Source organism: Alosa sapidissima, chromosome 10, assembly GCF_018492685.1.
Source record: "Alosa sapidissima isolate fAloSap1 chromosome 10, fAloSap1.pri, whole genome shotgun sequence".
In the NCBI taxonomy this organism is placed as follows: domain Eukaryota; kingdom Metazoa; phylum Chordata; class Actinopteri; order Clupeiformes; family Clupeidae; genus Alosa; species Alosa sapidissima.
The window spans coordinates 20505755-20525617 of NC_055966.1; the positions used below are offsets into that span (position 1 = coordinate 20505755).

Here is a 19863-nt window from a genome sequence, read left to right on the forward strand (position 1 = left end):
GCCTGAAAGTTGTCGGTTCAATTCCCAGCTTCCACCGTTGTGCCCTTGAGCAAGGCACTTAACCCCAAGTTGCTCCGGGGACAATGTGACCCCTTGTAATATAGCTGACATATGTATATCACTTTGGTCAAGAAGTGTCTGCTGAATGTAATGTAATGTAATTGTGTTAAATGCTCCAAATGTAAAGCACTTTGAGCTGCATTCTGTGTATGAAAGGTGATATACAAATAAAGCGTATTATTATTATTATAATTACCATCCACCCATACATAAGTTACCCTTTATTAATCCTTTCTTATGGTTACTCACCCTACGTATTATCTCTTTGTTGCTGATAACTGATAAAATAAATGATCTAAGAGTATCATGTGTAACCTGCGCGAATTAGCCCTGCACACGCCCGGACTCGAACCCGCGAACAGCAGCACCTCGGATCGGGAGGCGAGTGTGCTAACAATTGAGCCAATAGCCCAGGCTACTGGCTCACATGCCAGCAGCACTCTTGAGGCGTCGGGGAGTGAGGTTTTCCAACGTTCCACAAGCACAGCTAAGCTAGCTGGCATCCGTTACACATGCGCTGGGTTAAACATGCAGTCCTCTTGTGGCCGTCCCCCTTCATGGTCCAAACAGCTGTGTCTGTGTGCCACTCAACTCCGCTTCCAACATCTGTCAGGGTGCAAATTACAGGGGACATCAGTGACATCAGTGGTTGGAAGGACAAGTGGGTTCCATTGATAGCATGCTGGTCAGTCTGTGCCAGCAGACTCCAGGATACACAACCAACCCCTCAGTTTGTCATGTCATCAACTTCTGTAAGCAGACGAAAGTGAACTGACTTTTTCCTCTGTGGATCTGAATGCATGATTTATCTCCAGGCCATCGCTAAATTTAAGCTTATTGAACATGGAACTAGAACTAGTGTCAGCAGTTTTGTCAGCAATGGACAGATGGGAGCACTAATTTTGTATATCTGTTGGTTTCAGCTCAGTGTTGTGAGCCTGTCAAATGTATATAGCTTACTGGGCCGTTGCTGCCAAAGAAAGTGAATAGCTCCATTAATCTCCTGCAGCCTGCTTTAAAAAGTATACAAAACAAATCGGCATGCAGGAACTGCTTTTCTCCCACTCTGTTTACACATTCAACTTGTGTATGGATTATCTCCTTGGTTACGTGGTTGTGACTGCCTTTGTGTTTTGACGATAATGATAGAATCACTCTCTGCCAGGGGCAGCTTATAAGGATACTAAAGAAACTTCAGTAGCTGCATGTGAATGTTAAACTCCAAATCCCCTTGCAGGGCAACTGGAACATCTTGACACATACTTATCTTATTAGGTTCTGATCTAGCTCAGGCCCGGAGATATAGGCCACCCTAACCTACACTACCGGTCAAAAGTTTGTGGTCACTTAAAAATTTCCATTCCACTCCATTATAGACAGAATACCAGTTGAGATCAGTTGCATTGTTTTTTTTAATCAGGGCAGCAGGTTTCAGATTACATTATGTGCTTACATAATTGCAAAAGGGTTCTCGACTGTAGAAAGAAATGGCTGATTTTTAATGCTGCCCATTATCAGCAACCATTCATCCAATGTTCCAAAGGCACATTCTGTTTACTAATCTGATATCATTTTAAAAGGCTAACTGAGAAAACATTGGAGAACCCTTTTGCAATTATGTAAGCACATAATATAATCTGGAAACTGCTGCCCTGTTTAAAAAAAATACTGCAATTGATCTCAGCTGGTTTTCTGTCTATAATGGAGTGGTGACCCCAAACTTTTGACCGGTAGTGTATAGGCAATAACTCATAACTAAGGCCTAGTCATTTAGTATGGGCTGTACACTGTGTTCTTTAGAAACTGATATGGTATCTCAACTTCCGTTATCAAATATAACAGGAAGGCAGGTTTCACTTCTTTCTAGTTTCAGAATGCAATAGGGAGTGGCTTCTTTATAACACTGAAATAAAATTCTGAACAGCTTAATGTTAGTAGAGAGTAATTATATATCATATCCATATATATCATATTACACAGCATGAGTTGACCGGAGCTGCATCAGAAAGGAGCTCAGCTAGAAGCCCATATGCAGACCACAGCTGACTGAGAAAAACACCCCCTGCCTGGTTTCTAAGAAACTTCTGAGAAATGGGCTCCAATGGGGACACCGCTGCTGAAAAAGCCGCGAAGCAACAGTATGGCCACAAAACCCTCTTCACAGCTTGCCAGGGGCACAGACACCCAACTTGTGCCATGTGCCCTATAGCCTACCTCTGCTTCTCTGTCCTGAGAGGTTGTCCTAGTCTATAGTCTATAGTCTATAGTTTTCCAGAGCTAAAAAAGCCTTTGGCTGAGCTTCCTCTCTTTATTTTCATATGCAAAAGAAAAAATGATTGTAGGTGTTATACCAAGATGCTGACTGAACTGACATCAGCAGTTATTCATCTGACAGAACAAAAGTTTTATTGTTGTATGGCTACACCATATCATAAATGAACATTGATATTTAACCCTGGCTCTCTGCAACATCCATATCTGATACATTCCTTTCTACTGCTGTACAGTATTATGTAATGGGCCTTGTTGACAATGAAATTGAGGAACATCCAAGTAAGTAATGTGATAGGGCAGGGCTGTGATTTCTGGTGTCAGCCAATGGAATCACTCACACAGTTGGAGAGTTTTCATTGGTCACATTATGGTTGCTGAGGGTCTCCCCAAGTCGCAATGAAGGGCCTGCTGCTGCATGAACACTGCTGATCAGGCAGTCTCCAGCACATGTTGCAACCATAAGGTATAGTAGACAATGCAAGAAATAGCCTACACGTCCACTAGACTGAAACCTTGAAGCTTAACATTGAAAATAGCATGGCTATCCATTTCAATGCATTGCATTCAAACATGTTAATGATTTCTGAGTAGAAAAAAACACAAGCTTGCCTCTGTAGCCTACTACAGGGAGATTTTGAAATTAGAATTAATGTACCTGAACTCTTTCACTGCCACAGTTTCAGAGTAAAGACCAGTTCTCTGTAGACTCTGTTTTTCTCTGAAATGAGAAGGAAGTGATGAATGTGGCGTCCATTCACGCAGACACATAACATTTTGAGGCAAGTTGTTCAAATGACTCATCGAGGGTGAACAAAGAAACAGAATGCGCATTTATGATCGTAGGGTAATCATGTGTTTTATTCATTTCTTCAGGATGTAGCCTATGGCTGGTAGAACAAGTAGCCGGTCACACTTATTTGAGCCAGATTTTATCTAAATATTTAAAATATTATGCCTGGTTCTTTTTTGGAAAGTGTCAGGCAACAATGAACTCTTTGCACTCCCTTTGGCAGAACTCCAACTCATATCAAAGTTTACTGAAAGGAGCAGCATCTCCCATGCATTTCATGGATAGCCCACGCCTCTTCCTAGAGCAAGAAAGACACGTAGGCCTACTACTACTATGCATAGATTAGCATAGGCTATTACAAACTAATGTCGACACATATATAGGTTACAATATATAGGATGACGGTGGAAAAGCTAATGATTGGTTGCTATGAAGACGTAAAATAATGAAAAACAGATAAGCGTTGATAGACTACTAAATAATGCACTAAGAATAGCGCATACTGGCAAGAACAGTGCCTCTAAATAATAGCCATACCGTACAGACTTCAATGTGTAAACAAGCAGGGTCTGTCGTTTTCCTATCTAGCTAGGCGATTGTGGCGTCGCCATTACAGAGCGCAGCTACTGAACCACGTGGACATGTTTGGATACCTTATATGGCGAATGAGGTCGTCTCGTGGCTTTGATTTGACTACTTGGGTGATTTCAAGAAATAATGTCTTTTGGGGACGTATAAGCCTATATTAGCTTCATTCAAGTCTCTGTTGCAAGACGAATAAAATCCGTCGCTGGCAACGTCACTTTGAAACAGACTGACTATGATGTTCAAGTAGGCTAATGTAAAAAATGTGACGGTGATAACTAGTAACACTATAGATACATTGTAACAAGAATAATAAAATGGCGACAATGAACACATAGGCTGAATGCATGGTTTCATGCATTTCCTTAGGCTACCCAAAGGCATGCCTTCTTGTTTGTTTTAACTTCACAGCTTGCATGCCATACACATGAAACCAAGACAGATACTATCAGGTGCTAAAAATCTATAACCTGATGAGTATCACGAAAGATCTCCCACACTTCATCGTGCTTGTTCCGATTTTTTTTTTTTTTTCAATTCTCGAAAGAACATTTTCAGTTACAATTATGTAATGTTTTCTTGGCCCCCAGCCACTGGGCCACTACCATTATTATCCAAACAGGGGCATTTTTATTTGTTATTGTTATAATAAAAATAAAAATAAAGAGGGCCTGTGTTTCCACGTGTTGAGTGATTCATATTAAACAGACTATGTGATTGGCGTTAAATTCTAAATATATCATCAGTGTGAGTGTAAGATGTTTGACCTTATAGCTCAAGTGTATCACCTACCGCATTGGTACATTCCGGAACCTACGTCATCTATTGTTTACAAATCAAGCTGAAGGGTTGTTCTTTGCTGGGCAGCGTGGCGAGAAGGGGTTACCGGTTGTACGCTCTCTCATTCATTTACAAAATTCGCCTAAAACACAAACACAACATAAAATGCCTTGTCGAAAAGAAAACTACATTCTGCTGGAGCAGTCTGTTACAGTCGATTCGAAAGAGGTGGATGCTTTGGTTACGAAAATCGGCGAAGCTTTGCAGCTACATAACAATAGCGCAAACCAAAAGACGATGTCATGTCTCCACGGTCTCACCAGCAACGGCAGTAGCAACGTCAAACAGACCAACAACAACAGTGGGGCCCAACCACGGCGCACCGGGTGCTGCATTCGATTTCGCAGTCGAGGAGTACGTAGCAGAGCTAGCCCATACAACATCCCTGGGTCAAGTGATCAAGAATGGGACAATTTCAAAACCTGGAATCGAAAGCGGACTGATGTCACACGTGTTGAGGATAATCCTCATCAATTACTACAGGAACTAATATTGTCTGGCAATTTAATTAAAGAGGCAGTCAGAAGACTTCAGTTTTCTCCGTCGGAACATGGCGAACGTGCAAAAACAATTGACAATCAACAATGCTAGTTTGTGACCACCAAATGGCAAACGTTAACCGTTGCAATCAAATGAATGGTTGCGTTTATGGTGATGAGTAACGTAGCTTATTTCGGAGGTCAACATTGTCTAAGGACATTAAAACAGCATACCAAGCTAGCCTGTGAAAACGTGTCAGCTAGCAAATGAATCGGACGGCTAACGATGTCCTGTTAATGCCAGCTCATTTGTTTCCTCTCTTGTAAAATATGGGGGTGGTTCCCAGTCGAGAATTTGATTATTGTTTTTTAAGGATTAACTTCTATGTCTATATATCAGATGTTTTGTCATGAAATGGGCTTTATTTTTCTGAAAACTGCCTGGACATTCTTGCTAACTAGGTAGCTGAAGTTACAATGTTTGTTGTCTTGGCTATTCCTAGCTAGTTACCTCGCTGTCTAACATTTTAAACACATGTGGTTATGGTGGTGTGTGCTAGCAGGAAGCAAAGTGAACCTTAACTGCAAACGGGAATACTCCACCATGATCCTGTTTACACATCATACTACTAGATGCCTGGCGAAGTCCACTGTTGTCTGGCATTTAACGTCACCCTTACCACGTTGCTGATACCGGTCCTATGGATTCTGGCTGTATAAGAAAACGCCCTACTGAAACGATTGACCAGAAAGGATGATTCAATTGACTTTTGTTATAGGTTAATTTGAAGACCCAATAGGTTACAACATAGCGGATGTATTTTGTTTTTGTCACCCTTTTGTACGTGAAGAATTATAGCCTAAGTTGAAATGAGCATGGACTAAGCTAACGTTTACTCTGGTTTGAACAAGGGGATCTCATCAATACAACAGACACGGTGGTGCTTTTTCTTCGGATTCCAACTGGAACTCGTTTGTCATTTTTATTTTCCTTCACATTAAGTATGTATGCTTCGCAACGAAGTATTTTGTATTCCTGGTTATTCAGGGATTTTGGTGTCTTTAATAAACACGGTGTTTTTGCAAAACTTTGCTTTGTATGTGCAGTGGTCTTTCAGTATCCAATCTAAATAATGACTAATGGTTTCCAAATCTGGGTAATATTGTAGTTTCCTATGTAATTGAATAGACTATTTTTGGTAGCCTGGGCTAAGTGTAAGTGCTGACCATGGTCCTTGTCACGACCTTCGTCATGTTTATTTTTAAACCAAGGCCATGTCGCGATTGAACAAAACGCATTATTTGTTCGTGACCGCCCCCTTGCGTCAGAACGCTTTCTCTGCTTTTGTCACGTTCTTTTATGGCAGCCTGGTGCTCACCCCAACACCTTTAAATCTAGCGTTAGCTCTACATGTATGCTATGTGGACATTTTTATTCTTGCAGTGGAATGAGCACAGATTTAGAGCTTACAATGCCTATGGAACTTAATAGCCTATCTAGACTACGAAGACTTCACAGCAGAGGGCAGTATAGCTTCAAAAGTCACACCTGGCGACAATCAGGGAAGTGTGAAGAATAATTACAGTGCATGAAAATGCGCTGTACTGTTCTTCCTAGGCTTCTTATTAGAGTGCATGAAAATGCACTGTACTGTTCTTCCAAGGCTTTTTCTTCTTCTTCTAACGCATTTAATGCAGCTTCAACTGTTTAACGTAGAAACTTCATTCAAGCTAAATTAACATTTTAAATTTAAATTAACATTTAAATTAACATAAAAAAAAAAACTTCTAGAAAACATTAGCTAAATTAACTAAGTTAAGTAACTTGGTTAGCATTATTATCTTTGTCAACATAGTTAGCATAACTGCCAGCAAACATTAGAGCCATTCCAACTGTCAGTTATCGTCAACTATCTACCTAAATAGTAGATATACTTCCAGTAACTATATGCATGTGACGATAAACTTCCTTGTATCCTTGTAAATAATTTAATGATTAGCTAAGTTAGCTAAGTAATATAGTTAGCATGCTAACATTGTTAGCATGCTAGTTAGCATAACTGCTAAAAATGATTAGCTAGGTTACTACACACCCTGTTCAACTACTTCCTCTGCCAAAAACTGTTTCAAAATAAAAGTCCTCACTACAATATTTCACTGTTAAACAATTTAACCCTTTAAACTACTGAACTTTTTAACTGTTCAGCCATTATAACTGTTACTTGTCATTAACTATAACGCCTACCCACTGTAGCTAGTTAGCATGGTTAGCATGTTAGCATTGTTAACATTTTTAGCATGTTTAGCAAAACTGCTAAAAATGATTAGCTAGGTTAGCTAAGTCACATGGTTAGCATTGCTAGTATTGTTAGAATTTTTACCAAAACTGCTAAAAATGATTAGCTAAGTTAGCTAAGTAACATGGTTAGCATAGAGGAGCATCTCGCTGCAGCCTGCGGGAAGGCGGGGCTTGACATCAAGCCCAGCCCACATCCAAGTCAGCCATGTTTTTTTGTATTACGTCACACAGTTTAAAGTTGCTGGCGGCTAGAGGGAGGCAGTCAGCAGAGAGAGCCAGAACTCGCAACGAGACTGAGCGAGCTGCTAGTGCTACATTCTACAAACCAGCAACTTACTGCAAAACACGTTTTATTGTGTAATTCAACACGTAAACTGTGGATTCAAACCAGTGCAACAACTCGCAACAGCACCAACATTTCCATTGTCACACTACACGAGCCGCAGCTTTGACCACCCTTTCTTTATTCATTTATACGGTGGACTGCCGGTGGCCTAACGTTACCATCGCGGGTTGCTGACAAGTAGCCTATCTACCGGTGGTCCGATAGCTGCTTGCTGGGCAGTAGCCTATATTTGAGATGAGGATATGTCTAGCTTGATCTGACCGGTTAACGTTGCACAATGCATGCTTCTAGTTCACCTGTTAATAAAGCAAAATCGCCCCTTTGTAGCCGACATTTGGTTGTAATGGAGAATTCTTGCTGTTAAACTGATAGTCCATGATAATGAAACAACACACCATTCAACTTTTGAGGGCTAAATGAAATGAAATATGGCTCGTTTTACGTTTGAACACATTGTCATCAATATTTAAAATGACCATTTTTTTGAATGTGCATGTTATTGTTTCAAAACCGGAAATCAAATGAACGAAAAAGTACACGAACCCAATTACAGTAAGCGTATGGGGAGTGACGTAGGCAAAGAAAACATGGCTGAGTTGGATGTGGGCGGGGCTTGATGTCAAGCCTCGCCTTCCCGCAGGCTGCAGCGAGGTGTACTTGGCATAGTTATCATGTTAGCATGTTAGTTAGCATAGTTAGCATTACGGGAGCGTATCTATGTTCCCCGGGTCCTATGTTCCCCGCTATTTGTATGGGACAGGGGAACATAGGACCCGTCTTGTATCTGACCACGGAAATTGCATGGGATATGCTTGCGAGTGCACATTTTGTGCACAAACGGTAGCAAAGTGTATTTTTCTATCAATGTTGCTTGCCGTAGCACACCAGGTAGACCTACACATACGCGCACGGTACAATATTGACACAAGCCAGAAGGGTGATTTTCCTAACTTCCACGTTGAGTATAGCGGAGTAAAAGAATAGATGAAGAAAATTTTTTATAACATAGGCCTAGAATGGTTTTACTTGTGTAGTGCTTCTTTACTGAATATAACGAGTTCAAAGTTAACATTCTAGGTAACTTCGCATTGTCCTCTTCAGCACTAAATTGAGGACAGCAACACACACGAGCTGCACCTTTCACAGAAGAAACGCGCTACAACTACATGCCTTTTTAAGTTGATATTTAATTGCTTTGTTTTGTTCATTTTTCCGTTCGCTGGCACGCTGCAGGGGGGACTGCGCGTTGCTCCGAAGCCCCTTTGGTCTGACTCGTCAATAATCCAAAAATGTCCCTTTGGGTCTACAGCCCAGTATAGTTTGATATCTCTTTGTTCCATTAAAATTAATCCCATTCTTCCGACAGCTCAACCAAAGGCTATTTTAGATCACCTCCCTTACCTCTTGTACAGTAAGAATCAACAATGACATGCCAAGTGCAAAGACAATGACAAGCTTGGGACTGAAGCCATGCAGACTCGGCTAGATTTAACAGTGTTTCTCAAACTTTTTTCTGGGGACCCACTTTTTAAAAATGACAGACTATCGCGACCCAACTCGTGACTGTGGTAGTTAACAAAGTAGATCAGTGGTTCTCAAACTTTTTCTTTCATTCCCCACTTTGAGGGGGCATTCTTGAGCCCCACCTGTCCCTCATCGCTCTAAGAAAGTGGTAGGTCAAGCTTAAAATTGTCAAATTTATTGAAATAATGACAAGTTCTAAATATATCCTCTTCAACAGAGTTAAAATCAGCTGGTACTGCAGATATAATAATAAATAAATACATAACACACATATTTCTGTTTTCCAGCAACATATTAGGAAGCATAGGCCATTATGCAGCATTGTACAATATATTCAATGAAATGCCAACATGCTGCATTACATGGATCCATAATCCAGTCATACTGAGCACTGCTGGTTGGGAAATATTTTTGAAATAAACTTTGCAGGGATGTGATGTAGGCCTACTGTTTAATACATGGGATCACAAGAGTGCCTCCCAATCAGACGTTTCAGCGATTTCGCTCAAAAATCTCAAAGGCATAATACTGTCGCGATCGAGGCGCCTGTCCCATACTCAAGTTTTTTTGGTGAATGCAGTAATCTTATTTGCTAAGTGAGGTAGGTGCTTGTCTTTGCCTTGTAACTGGACATTTAACTCAAATGTAACGCTAAGATATATCAAATATATCACTAAGATAGGCCAGCTTCGTCAAGAAATGTTCATTAGTGAACGTGCTTGCAGATTCAAACATGCGCATTCTTCCTCCAAGAAGAGGCGACTCGGAGCTCAAACACGCGCGACAGCACTTTACCAACCCGCGCCTTGCCGTGCGGCTGCAGTCTACTTGGAAGCAGCGGGGAACATAGGGATGACCCCAGCATTACTGCTAAAAATGATTAGCTAGGTTAGCTAAGTCACATAGTTAGCATTGCTAGCATGCTAGTTAGCATAACTACTAAAAATGATAAGCTAAGTTAGCTAAGTCACATAGTTAGCATAGTTATCATTTTTGACAAAACTATTATAAAACATTAGCTAAGTTAACTAAGTAACATGGTTAGCATAGTTAACATTGTTAGCATAACTTCTAAAAATGAATAGCTAAGTCACATGGTTAGCATGTTAGCATTCTTAGTATTTTAGCATAATTGCTATAAATTATTAGCTAAGTTAGTTAAGTCACATAGTTAGTATTGTTAATATAGTTAACAGCATTAGCATTATTAACATAAAAAAAACTGTTAGAAACCATTAGCTAAATTAACTAAGTTAAGTAACTTGGTTACCATTATTATCTTTGTTAGCATAGTTAGCATAACTGCTAGGAAACATTAGAGCCATTCCAACTGTCAGTTATCGTCAACTATCTACCTAAATAATTTAACCATTTAAACTATCCACCTATTTAACTGTTCATTCCAACTATATTAAACCTCATCTACCTAGCAACCAATATAGTTTGTTTTTACTCTGTATGATATTTGACATCATATTTTTGCATTTTCATGCACTGTATTTCCTTCAGGAAATGCTTTTCTAGTTCTTATTCTTCTTCTTCTAACACGTTTAACCGATAGAACCCGATTGACGCAAAGTGCGTCAAAAAACACACCCCTCCTTCTCTGTTAAATTGCTCCGGAGCTATTTGTCACAGCGACACGAGGCTTTTATCACTGGATAGCAGACAAATGCGCCTTTCCAACGAGACCAGACACGAGTCTGTAGTCTCAGAGCTACACGGAGATACCAAGCACATAGTTCTCCGTTGGTCCTAGTGATAGAGATGAGGGATCTGGTTTTGAAAGTGGACTCTGATGATGAAGAGATGTTTTTTCATGGAAAGGACCCAGCTCAGGATGATCCCAAATTCATGTAAGTTGTAACTTTTATTCTCTCAATAATAATGTGATGGTAGTAAATAGAGTTCTCATAGCATGCTATTGTATCAGAAAGAGACACCATGTATGTGCACCAAGCCTGTTAATTTGTGGGGGAGGGTAAAGGAGGCGTGTGTGTGTGTGTGTCAGTGTCACTCTCTCTCTCTCTCTCTCTCTCTCTCTTTGAGTGTACAGTTGAATGAAAAGTTGTGTAAGTTCCTATAAAACATTTATTATTTATTTCTATTTTCAGTAAGTCAGCTCCAACACAGCATTCCGGCAGCCAGCCTGATGATGAACAGCCTAGTACATCTTCAGCTGTCCATGCTGTAAAACCAACTCCTTCTGCTCCAACTCCAGCTGCAGCCTCTATGTCCACTCCAAGGAGATCACCACGGAAAAAGATTCAGAAAAGACCATGTCTTTTACCAGTGCTTCCATCAAGGTGTTCCCTACGGAAAGCTCCTGCACAACAGAGTTTATTCACTATTGAGGAAGAGGAGGATGAAGATGTCAGACCAAAGAGGAGAAAGGCAGCCATGAAGCAGCCAGCAAAAGTCGCACCTCCCCCTGCCCCCAGGAGAGCCAGAAGGATGTCTACCCTCACTGTGACATCAGGACAACAGCCACCCATCCCCCCTCGTAGACGTGCAAGCACTCCTGGGCCAGGTACAACAGCACAGCCAGAGACCTGGAAAAATGAAGAGGAAGAAGATCCCATTCCATTTCGTCACCCATTCTGTCCTGCACGGACCCCAGGATCCATGCTTGATTTCAGACAGGACTACAGTGCATTACAGCTTTTTCAACTATTTTTCTCCAGAGAAGTAATTGTCAGTTTGTGCAATAACACTTAAATACAGACAGAAAAAAACAAAAGGGGGCCAAATACAAATGGGAACCCTTGGGCTATGCAGAATTTCTGAAATACTGCGGAATCCTAATATTTATGGGCATCATCCGCAGCCCGCAGATCCAAGACTACTGGAAAACGGACAATGTGTGGCAGATTCCTTTTCTCAGAAGGATTATGTCCAGAGACAGGTTTCAGGCCATTAGTTGGGGTATACACATCAGTGACCCAGACACAGACCTGCAGAATAATTCAAGAAGAGGAACTGCAGTCTACGACAGGCTGGAAAAAATCAAACCGTTGATGGACAGCATGAAAGTCGCTTGCAGGACTTTTTATCATCCCAAACAAGAGCTCTCTATTGACGAAAGGATGGTCCCAACTAAAGCTAAAATTGGGATGAAAATGTACATGAAGGACAAGCCTCATAAATGGGGCTACAAACTGTTTGTCTTGTGTGACTCACAAAATGGGTACATGTGATTTCAATGTTTACACAGAGAAAGAACCACACAGAACTGGACAGGGATTGAGCTATGATTCTGTGATTGCACTGTGCAACCCACATTCTCTTGGCACTGGTTACAATGTCTACTGTGATAATTTTTACACAAGCCCCACTCTGTTCAAAGACCTATTCAAAATGAAGTTTGGAGCTTGTGGCACCATAAGAGAAAACAGAGTGGGGTTTCCAAAAACAGAAGAAAACGCTCTCACCAATAAATCTGAGTGTGACAGTCTGCGATGGATCAGAGATGGACCACTTCTATTTGTGAGGTGGATGGACACAAGACTAGTCTCTGTCTGTTCCACCATCCACAATGCCTACACCAGAGACATTGTAACCAGACGTCAGAAGCAACAGGATTCTTCATGGGTGATGCACCAATTACATATACCTGCATCGATCAAAGATTATAACAAATTCATGGGAGGAGTGAATCTGTCAGATGAACGACTTCAGTCCTACACAACACGCCGGAAAACATACAGGTGGTACAAAACATTCTTTTTCCATTTCATTGACATTGCCACAGTCAATTCCTACATGCTCTACAGAGAGCATTGCCAGACCAGAGGACAGGTCGCAATGTCACACCTGGATTTCAGAAGAAGGCTGACAGAGGATTTGTGTGACGTCCGTCTTGACCATCTTGAACATGGCTGTGTCACCAGTCCACCAGATCATAAACTTCTTCAAATGCCAGGCCGCAAAAGGTGCGTTCAATGCGGAAAGAATGGAAAGAGAATGGCCACTTCTTGGCACTGCCCAAAGTGCCATGTGCCATTGTGTGGGTTGGCCTCAGGAGCAGTGTTGTAATGTAACAGAGTACAAATACTTCGTTACTGTACTTAAGTAGAAATTTCACGTATCTGTACTTTACTTCGCTATTTAAATTTATGTCGACTTCCACTTTTACTCCACTACATTTCCTAGATAAAATGTATACTTTTACTCCGTTATATTTCCACTAAGCGTCTTCGTTACTCGTTACTAAAACATAAAATTAGGAAAAATGTGTGCGACTGCAATAAGGGAGGTTTGGCGAATCACTGCTCCTAGATTGCATTACGCACGCTGCGCGCGCTATTTCAGCTCTTGTTTGTTGCTAAAGGAGGAGGACGCACAACTGAAACCGCCATGGAAGCACGAGCACCTACTGGAGGACCTCCCGTTATCATAGACGACCACCCCGACGATAGTGGTGAACTCGGTGAAAAGGGTAGTGGTGAATATAACGTCATACACCCGTGGCCGTATTTGCAAAAAATGTTTCTGTACATCGGCTACCTGCCCTAGCGGCCTGTGAAAGGCTATTTATCCATAGCATCGCAGGAGTTGTCTTCAGTCCAAGAAGTGTAAGACTGAATCAGGCCCGGGGTGGGTATCGGGAGAATTCCCGGTGGGCCGCTTCACTTTTGGCCCGGTCGAGGAAACAAATATTGACATTTGTCACGTTAGTCTATCTTTAAGTAGGACACATTCCGCATTCTGTGCATGACACCAATGCAATGCCTCTGCATGGGTTGTAGCCTACGTGAGGGAGTTCTCCCCTCCCAAAAAGAGTTGGTTGGGTCCATATAGCCCGTCTTTTCCAAAAGGTTTTCTCAGATACGGATAGCCAAGCCGGCCCTACAGTAGACACAAGCGTCAGGTAGGATGGAGGGTAGAAAGAGGCCAGGAGAGACTGAGCAGCATTATCAACCAGTCGACCACTGAAAATTATGAGCCCGAAATTAGTGATGAGGAGGCCATGACTACAGGGACAAGTAGAGAGGATAAATTAAAGTTATTTAATGTAAAAAAAGATTAATTACCCTACATGATAAACTTATATGCCTTGTTTGCTCAGAAGAGGGTGTAAAGGAATAGGCTAAATCACCAAACAACAATATAGCCTACCCATGCAAAAAACATGTAGCCTAAACATTAGTTCAATATGCCTCTGTGGAAGCATGGGATAGGCTACATTTTAAAGGCTTTCTTTCTTTCTTTCTTTCTGTTTTGGTAACTTGTGGAATAGTGGAATATTTTTTGTTAACTTCTCAGTTTAAGTGAATTATTATACAACCTTTACAGATTTGTTGAACCATGGTACTAATAAAAACTACAGGATAGTAAGAGCTGAAATGTTGCTTAATTTATCCAATTTCCACCACTATGGTCGGTCTTGGGCCTGAAACTCCCGGGCACTGAATTCTGGCAACTTTGAAAACCAGCTTTTGAAGATGAACAGACACCTTTTCAGTTTCAACTATTGACTGGCATATTAGTAGCTGCTGGACATAGGGGGCCTGTGTGTGAGTGACGGTGACCTGGGGAGTAAGCCCTAGAAATGCTCATGCCACATGACCAAAATGTTCTCCCTACAAGCAGGTCATTTTTTTTGTGAAAGAAATAAGTTATTTATTTTTCATTTCAGAGAATTGTGCCTAAAAAGTCCTAGAAAAGAATGTGATTTGATTTGATGAGTGAGATTAAGAAGATATGGGAACCCTGAATATGCTTATATGAATATACGTTTTACTTTTACTTCAAATACTTAAGTACATTAAATATCAGAAAATTACTTTTGATACTTAAGTACAGTATATATCAGATACTTTAAGACTTTTACTTAAGTAATATTCTAAAAGGCAACTTTCACTTCTACCAAAGTCTTTTTCTAGTACGATACTTGTACTTTTACTCAAGTATTGCTTTCTAGTACTTTATACAACACATGGTTAGCATAGTTAGCATTGTTAGCATAACTGCTAAAAATGAATAGCTAAGTTAGCTAAGTCATATGGTTAGCATTGTTAGCATAACTGCTAAAAATGAATAGCTAAGTTAGCATTCTTAGTATTTTAGCATAACTGCTATAAATCATTAGCTAAGTCACATTGTTAGCATAGTTAACAGCATTTAAAAAAAAAAAACTGCTAGAAAACATTAGCTAAGTTAACTAAGTTAAGTAACTTGGTTAGCATTATTATCTTTGTTAACATAGTTAGCATAACTGCTAGCAAACATTAGAGCCATTCCAACTGTCAGTTATCGTCAACTATCTACCTAAATAATTTAACTGTTCAGTCATTCCAACTATATTAAACCTCATCTACCTAGCAACCAATATAGTTTGTTTTTACTCTGTATGATATTTTACATCATATTTTTGCATTTTCATGCACTGTATTTCCTTCAGGAAATGTTTTTCTAGTTATTCTTCTTCTAACGCTTTTCAATAACTTCATTCAAACTGCGTTGCGTAGGTCTTACTTATGTGACTTCAGCTATGTATTTTTCAACTTTGTCAAACTGATCCACAATCCCCAAAACTACTAGCCTAGTGGTTAAAACCTGTTATAGCCTAATATGACAGTGTAACCCCCCCCCCCCCCCCCCCCCCACACACACACACACAAACATCCCCCAACATTCTAAATCAATTGTATGCACCACATTGCTATGTAGCATAGTAATATTATAACCCATTTGAAATCTTTCAACATTTCTCATGTACAATCTGTATAGTGCTTTACATTGTCTAATTATTCTTACTATGTCTCAATTCAATTTAATCAAAATGCACCCTTCCCCCTCCTCTGCCTTTGGTGCTTCACTACCTTGCAGTTAGCAATAGATGCAGCATAATGGATCTTGAAATATCCACAAAAATTGTGTTTTATCCAATATACGTTGTGCAGATGTATAATAAAGAAAAACAATACTCTAGTCTCTGTGCCAGTACTTCACACAATTATTCCACTAGGGTCTTAGCCTTCTAAAGAGAAAGCCTTACAATAGGTAATAGGTGGGAACAGTGCATGCCCTCTGAAGTAGGCACAGTGCAATGTTGGGAACGCCTAGAAATGGCATAACCCAGATAAGTTAAGGAGCTGGGCTAGCATGCTAGCCTGAAAGCACACATGTTGAGAGAGAAAGAGAGAGAGATTATTAAATAAGCCCAGAGTTCAAGGCATAAATAAAACTATTATGGATAGGACTCTTTAGCCCATTATTTCATCTTCCGTCCATTCTGTTTATTGATGCAGTCCAATAAGCAAATTTATTCTTTAACTTATTACTTTTGAAATAATTCTGTGGGATATTTTAAATATTGTTTATTTTACATGGCTTTTATTCAGACTACCATCATATGAAACCTCTTAAAAGCAAATAACACAGCTTCGGTTTGTCTTATATCTCGTGTTTGCAGATGCCTTACATCTCGGTTTGCAGATGCCTTATATTTTGTTATACATTGCATGTTCCCAAATGTATTTGGAGATATTTACAAGGATGTAAATGTGCATCAAATAAATGCTGTCAAACTGAGCCAGGTCTTGCATTAACCCACTCCATGTCTTTTACTAAAAGCTCTATATCAGTGTCCCATAACCACCAGTCCTGCCACTCCAGCTTCTAAGTCAGATGTCAGTTCACCAAGTAATGTGAGGAGTGAACCTGTTAACCAATATTCTGCATGTCATGTTAATGAATTATATTTTTATTTGTAGCTCATTCATTTTTCTCCACTGGAGAACGAGAGTTAAAGAAGAAACTGTGTTAAAAGGATTCCTAGTTCATTGTGTGTTGACTGGGATATGTTTCATCCCAGCATCATTCCATCTCAACAACAATGAGTGCCCCCCCCCCCCCCCCCCCCCCCCGTCCCCCCCCCCCCCACCAACACACACACACACACAGTAGTGCCACTCAGGAGTTTTGCTTTGAACTCATCAATGAACAGGACATTTTCCTCAGGCCTATTGATCTCACAAAACCTATAACACATTTTGATGGGCAACTGTGAGCCAAAATGAATATTAGTTTATGTATTATTGGTGTTTCAGGATGTGATTTTACAAGCAGTTGCTGCAGGAAACAAGGGAGATGAAGTTGCCACATAAACAGAAGTGGATTTGTGCCTTCACATTCATAATGTTGACAGCCTCTTCAACCAGGAAAAAACACAGACTTATCTCTCTCTCAAATCCTAAACCTAAAACACAAGGGACCTGATGACTCACTTGAGGCGTTTTTGGGTTGATATTTCTAAGCCATTAGGAAACCCTTCTGCCAAGTGCCGTGTCGTACAAGATTACCAATTTGTGTCAACCATGGTTTGAGAGGCTTATCCCTGCAGTATTTGGTTTTCTATTTTTTTAGAGACTGCCCAATGCCCAATTGTTTATGTATTCCATTAAAGATATTAAATTCATATGAATAAATTATTTTCTCTTCTAATGGTCAACTGAAGATTCTTTTTTTTTTCAACATTTTGCGATAGAGTGTGTAAGAGATTAAAAGAAAAAGAAAGAGCCATTTTAGTCATGTCTGCTATATATGCCTATCTCAAATTAGGCCAGAGTAAAATAAGATTAAGTCCTGTTATAATTCAGTGTTTTGCTGTTATCGTTTTCAAATGCCGACACACTGTCATACAGTACAACATTAATGTTATACAACTGAGTGTCTCTCAACTGGATTGACTGGATTTTGATCTGTATATGCAACTTGATGGAAAGATTAAGGAGTGGATGGTGAGAGGGAAAGGCTGTGTAAAGTCCTCCATCTTGCCCTCACAGAAAAAACCTCACAATCAGGAACATTGACTTTACACATTAGACAGCAAATAATCTGTAGGAAAACCCCATGATTAAGGAGAAGGAGAACTATAGTATATACTCACCCATGATGAATAAATGAAAATGAGTGTCTGCATACTTAGTTGGCCCACAGTGCCATATCTATCTATCTGCTAATTAATTCCCTTTGGGCACCTAATGAATGTGAGTAGATTAGGTAAATAAAGTATGTTTGAGAGTAATTAACCCACTTCTCATCGCTTCAAGACACGAACACAACAGCTTGTGGCTTGTTGATTTGTTACATTTTCCCAGGTTACTATACATAAAGTCGATAGAGAATATGGACGCCTGCAAAGGACAAACAATTCTGTGTATTCCTCGATGACTCCAATGTCAGTAATGTGTCAAATTCCCCATGATCTGTAAATGAGATTCATTCTAGCCCCAGACCTGATGATATGCATAAACATACAGTATGAAGCACTACAGTACCTATGAAAAGTATTCTTGGATATTTCCACTCTGCTTTTATGAATGGATTCTTGATAAATTTAATTTGGCCTTTTTTACAAATATCCCCTCTTTAATATCAAAGGGAAAGCAGATTTCTACAAAGTAATGTTAATTAATTAAAAATAATGCAAAATAAGCGACTGCACAAATATTCACCCCCTTCAAGTCAGCATTGAGTAGATGTTTGTTTGGCCACATGAAGTCTGTGTGGATAGGTCGTAGGCTTGCACATAGCAGTTTTACTGAGTGGCCTTTGACTCAGCCACTCCAGAACATTCACCTTGTTGTCTTTAAACCGGTGTAGTTTTCACTGTAGGCTTTGGCTCATTGTCTCGCTGGTGAGTAAATCTTCTCCTAAGTCATAGTTTTCTTGCAGTCTCTTTTCATCTGTATTCATACCTTGGTTTGACCATGGTTTGTCCCAAAACACATTTAAAAAAGAAAAGACATAAGACAAAACATACTATACTATGCAGGAGTTTTCTCAGCGCCAGCTGTGCTGATTTGCCATACTAATCTACTAATCCCTTATACCATTAATGGGGCATGTGTGCTACACAAAACAATATGGAAAGGGTTCATCTGTATGAGTGGAAAACATACATTTCATAGAGACTAGGATGTATCACACATAAATCACAACAATAATAAACCTGACAGGTCTTGCTTATACTCACCCATCAGCAGTCCTTATTTCCTATCTCCACTCTCTGTTCCCCATATATTCACACTTATGTTCTTGGAGGTGGACCCCACTACCTGTCCCATGCCACCCTCTCTGACCCATTTGCGAGAGACATCCACATTTCACAGGTCATCCCTACTCCCATTTTTCTTTTTCACACACACACTCTCATGGGAAATGAAAATAACTCGACTAACGCCCTTCATGTACCCTTGAATCTTCTCTTGATTATATTGCAAAGGATATGTCAACCATATGCTGCCCTTTTTTCCTGGAAATCATAAATTCACACTATAGGATGAAGGTAAAATGACATAGAGAACGATTCACCCATATTATCTCCAATTTCATGACCATATTTTATTTTAATCTTTATGGCCTTTTATGGTTTTATGGCTTTATTATGATATAGCTGTTCTCAGAGTTTATTTACAGGTGCACTGGGTGTTATTCTAATAACCTTTGGTCCGTGTGCTGTGATTATTAGTAGTGTGACATTCTTCTGAGATTTCCTCCCGAAGCCTGTCAGTGTCCTGTTCTTCCCAGCATAACTCTTGTAACCGTAAACACAGCTTCTCGCCTCTGGATGTGCAACTCTGATTGAACACACAGTTTATCCACTGGGATAACGAGCATTGGCCAAGTGAATTATGCTTCTGCCATGAAGCAGCAGGGC

The 19863-nt window shown here is 40.2% G+C and overlaps 1 protein-coding gene and 2 long non-coding RNA genes across 3 annotated transcripts; all 3 read left to right on the forward strand.

The window, feature by feature from the left end:
• Nucleotides 1-2731: 2731 nt before the first annotated feature.
• On the forward strand, nt 2732-17652 carry LOC121720002. Its single transcript, XR_006034430.1, has 2 exons — nt 2732-2797; nt 17252-17652. It is a non-coding gene; the product is annotated as an uncharacterized LOC121720002 (long non-coding RNA).
• LOC121719996 (glycogen synthase kinase binding protein) lies at nt 4553-6116 on the forward strand. Its single transcript, XM_042105829.1, has one exon. The coding sequence runs from the start codon at nt 4655-4657 to the stop codon at nt 5138-5140; it is 486 nt and encodes a 161-aa protein (XP_041961763.1). The 5' UTR covers nt 4553-4654; the 3' UTR covers nt 5141-6116.
• On the forward strand, nt 10927-11486 carry LOC121720003. Its single transcript, XR_006034431.1, has 2 exons — nt 10927-11053; nt 11312-11486. It is a non-coding gene; the product is annotated as an uncharacterized LOC121720003 (long non-coding RNA).
• Nucleotides 17653-19863: the final 2211 nt, after the last annotated feature.

Excerpts from the sequence above, each read along its gene's own strand:
- LOC121719996 (XM_042105829.1), top strand. The coding sequence starts at position 4,655 with ATGCCTTGTCGAAAAGAAAACTACATTCTGCTGGAGCAGTCTGTTACA.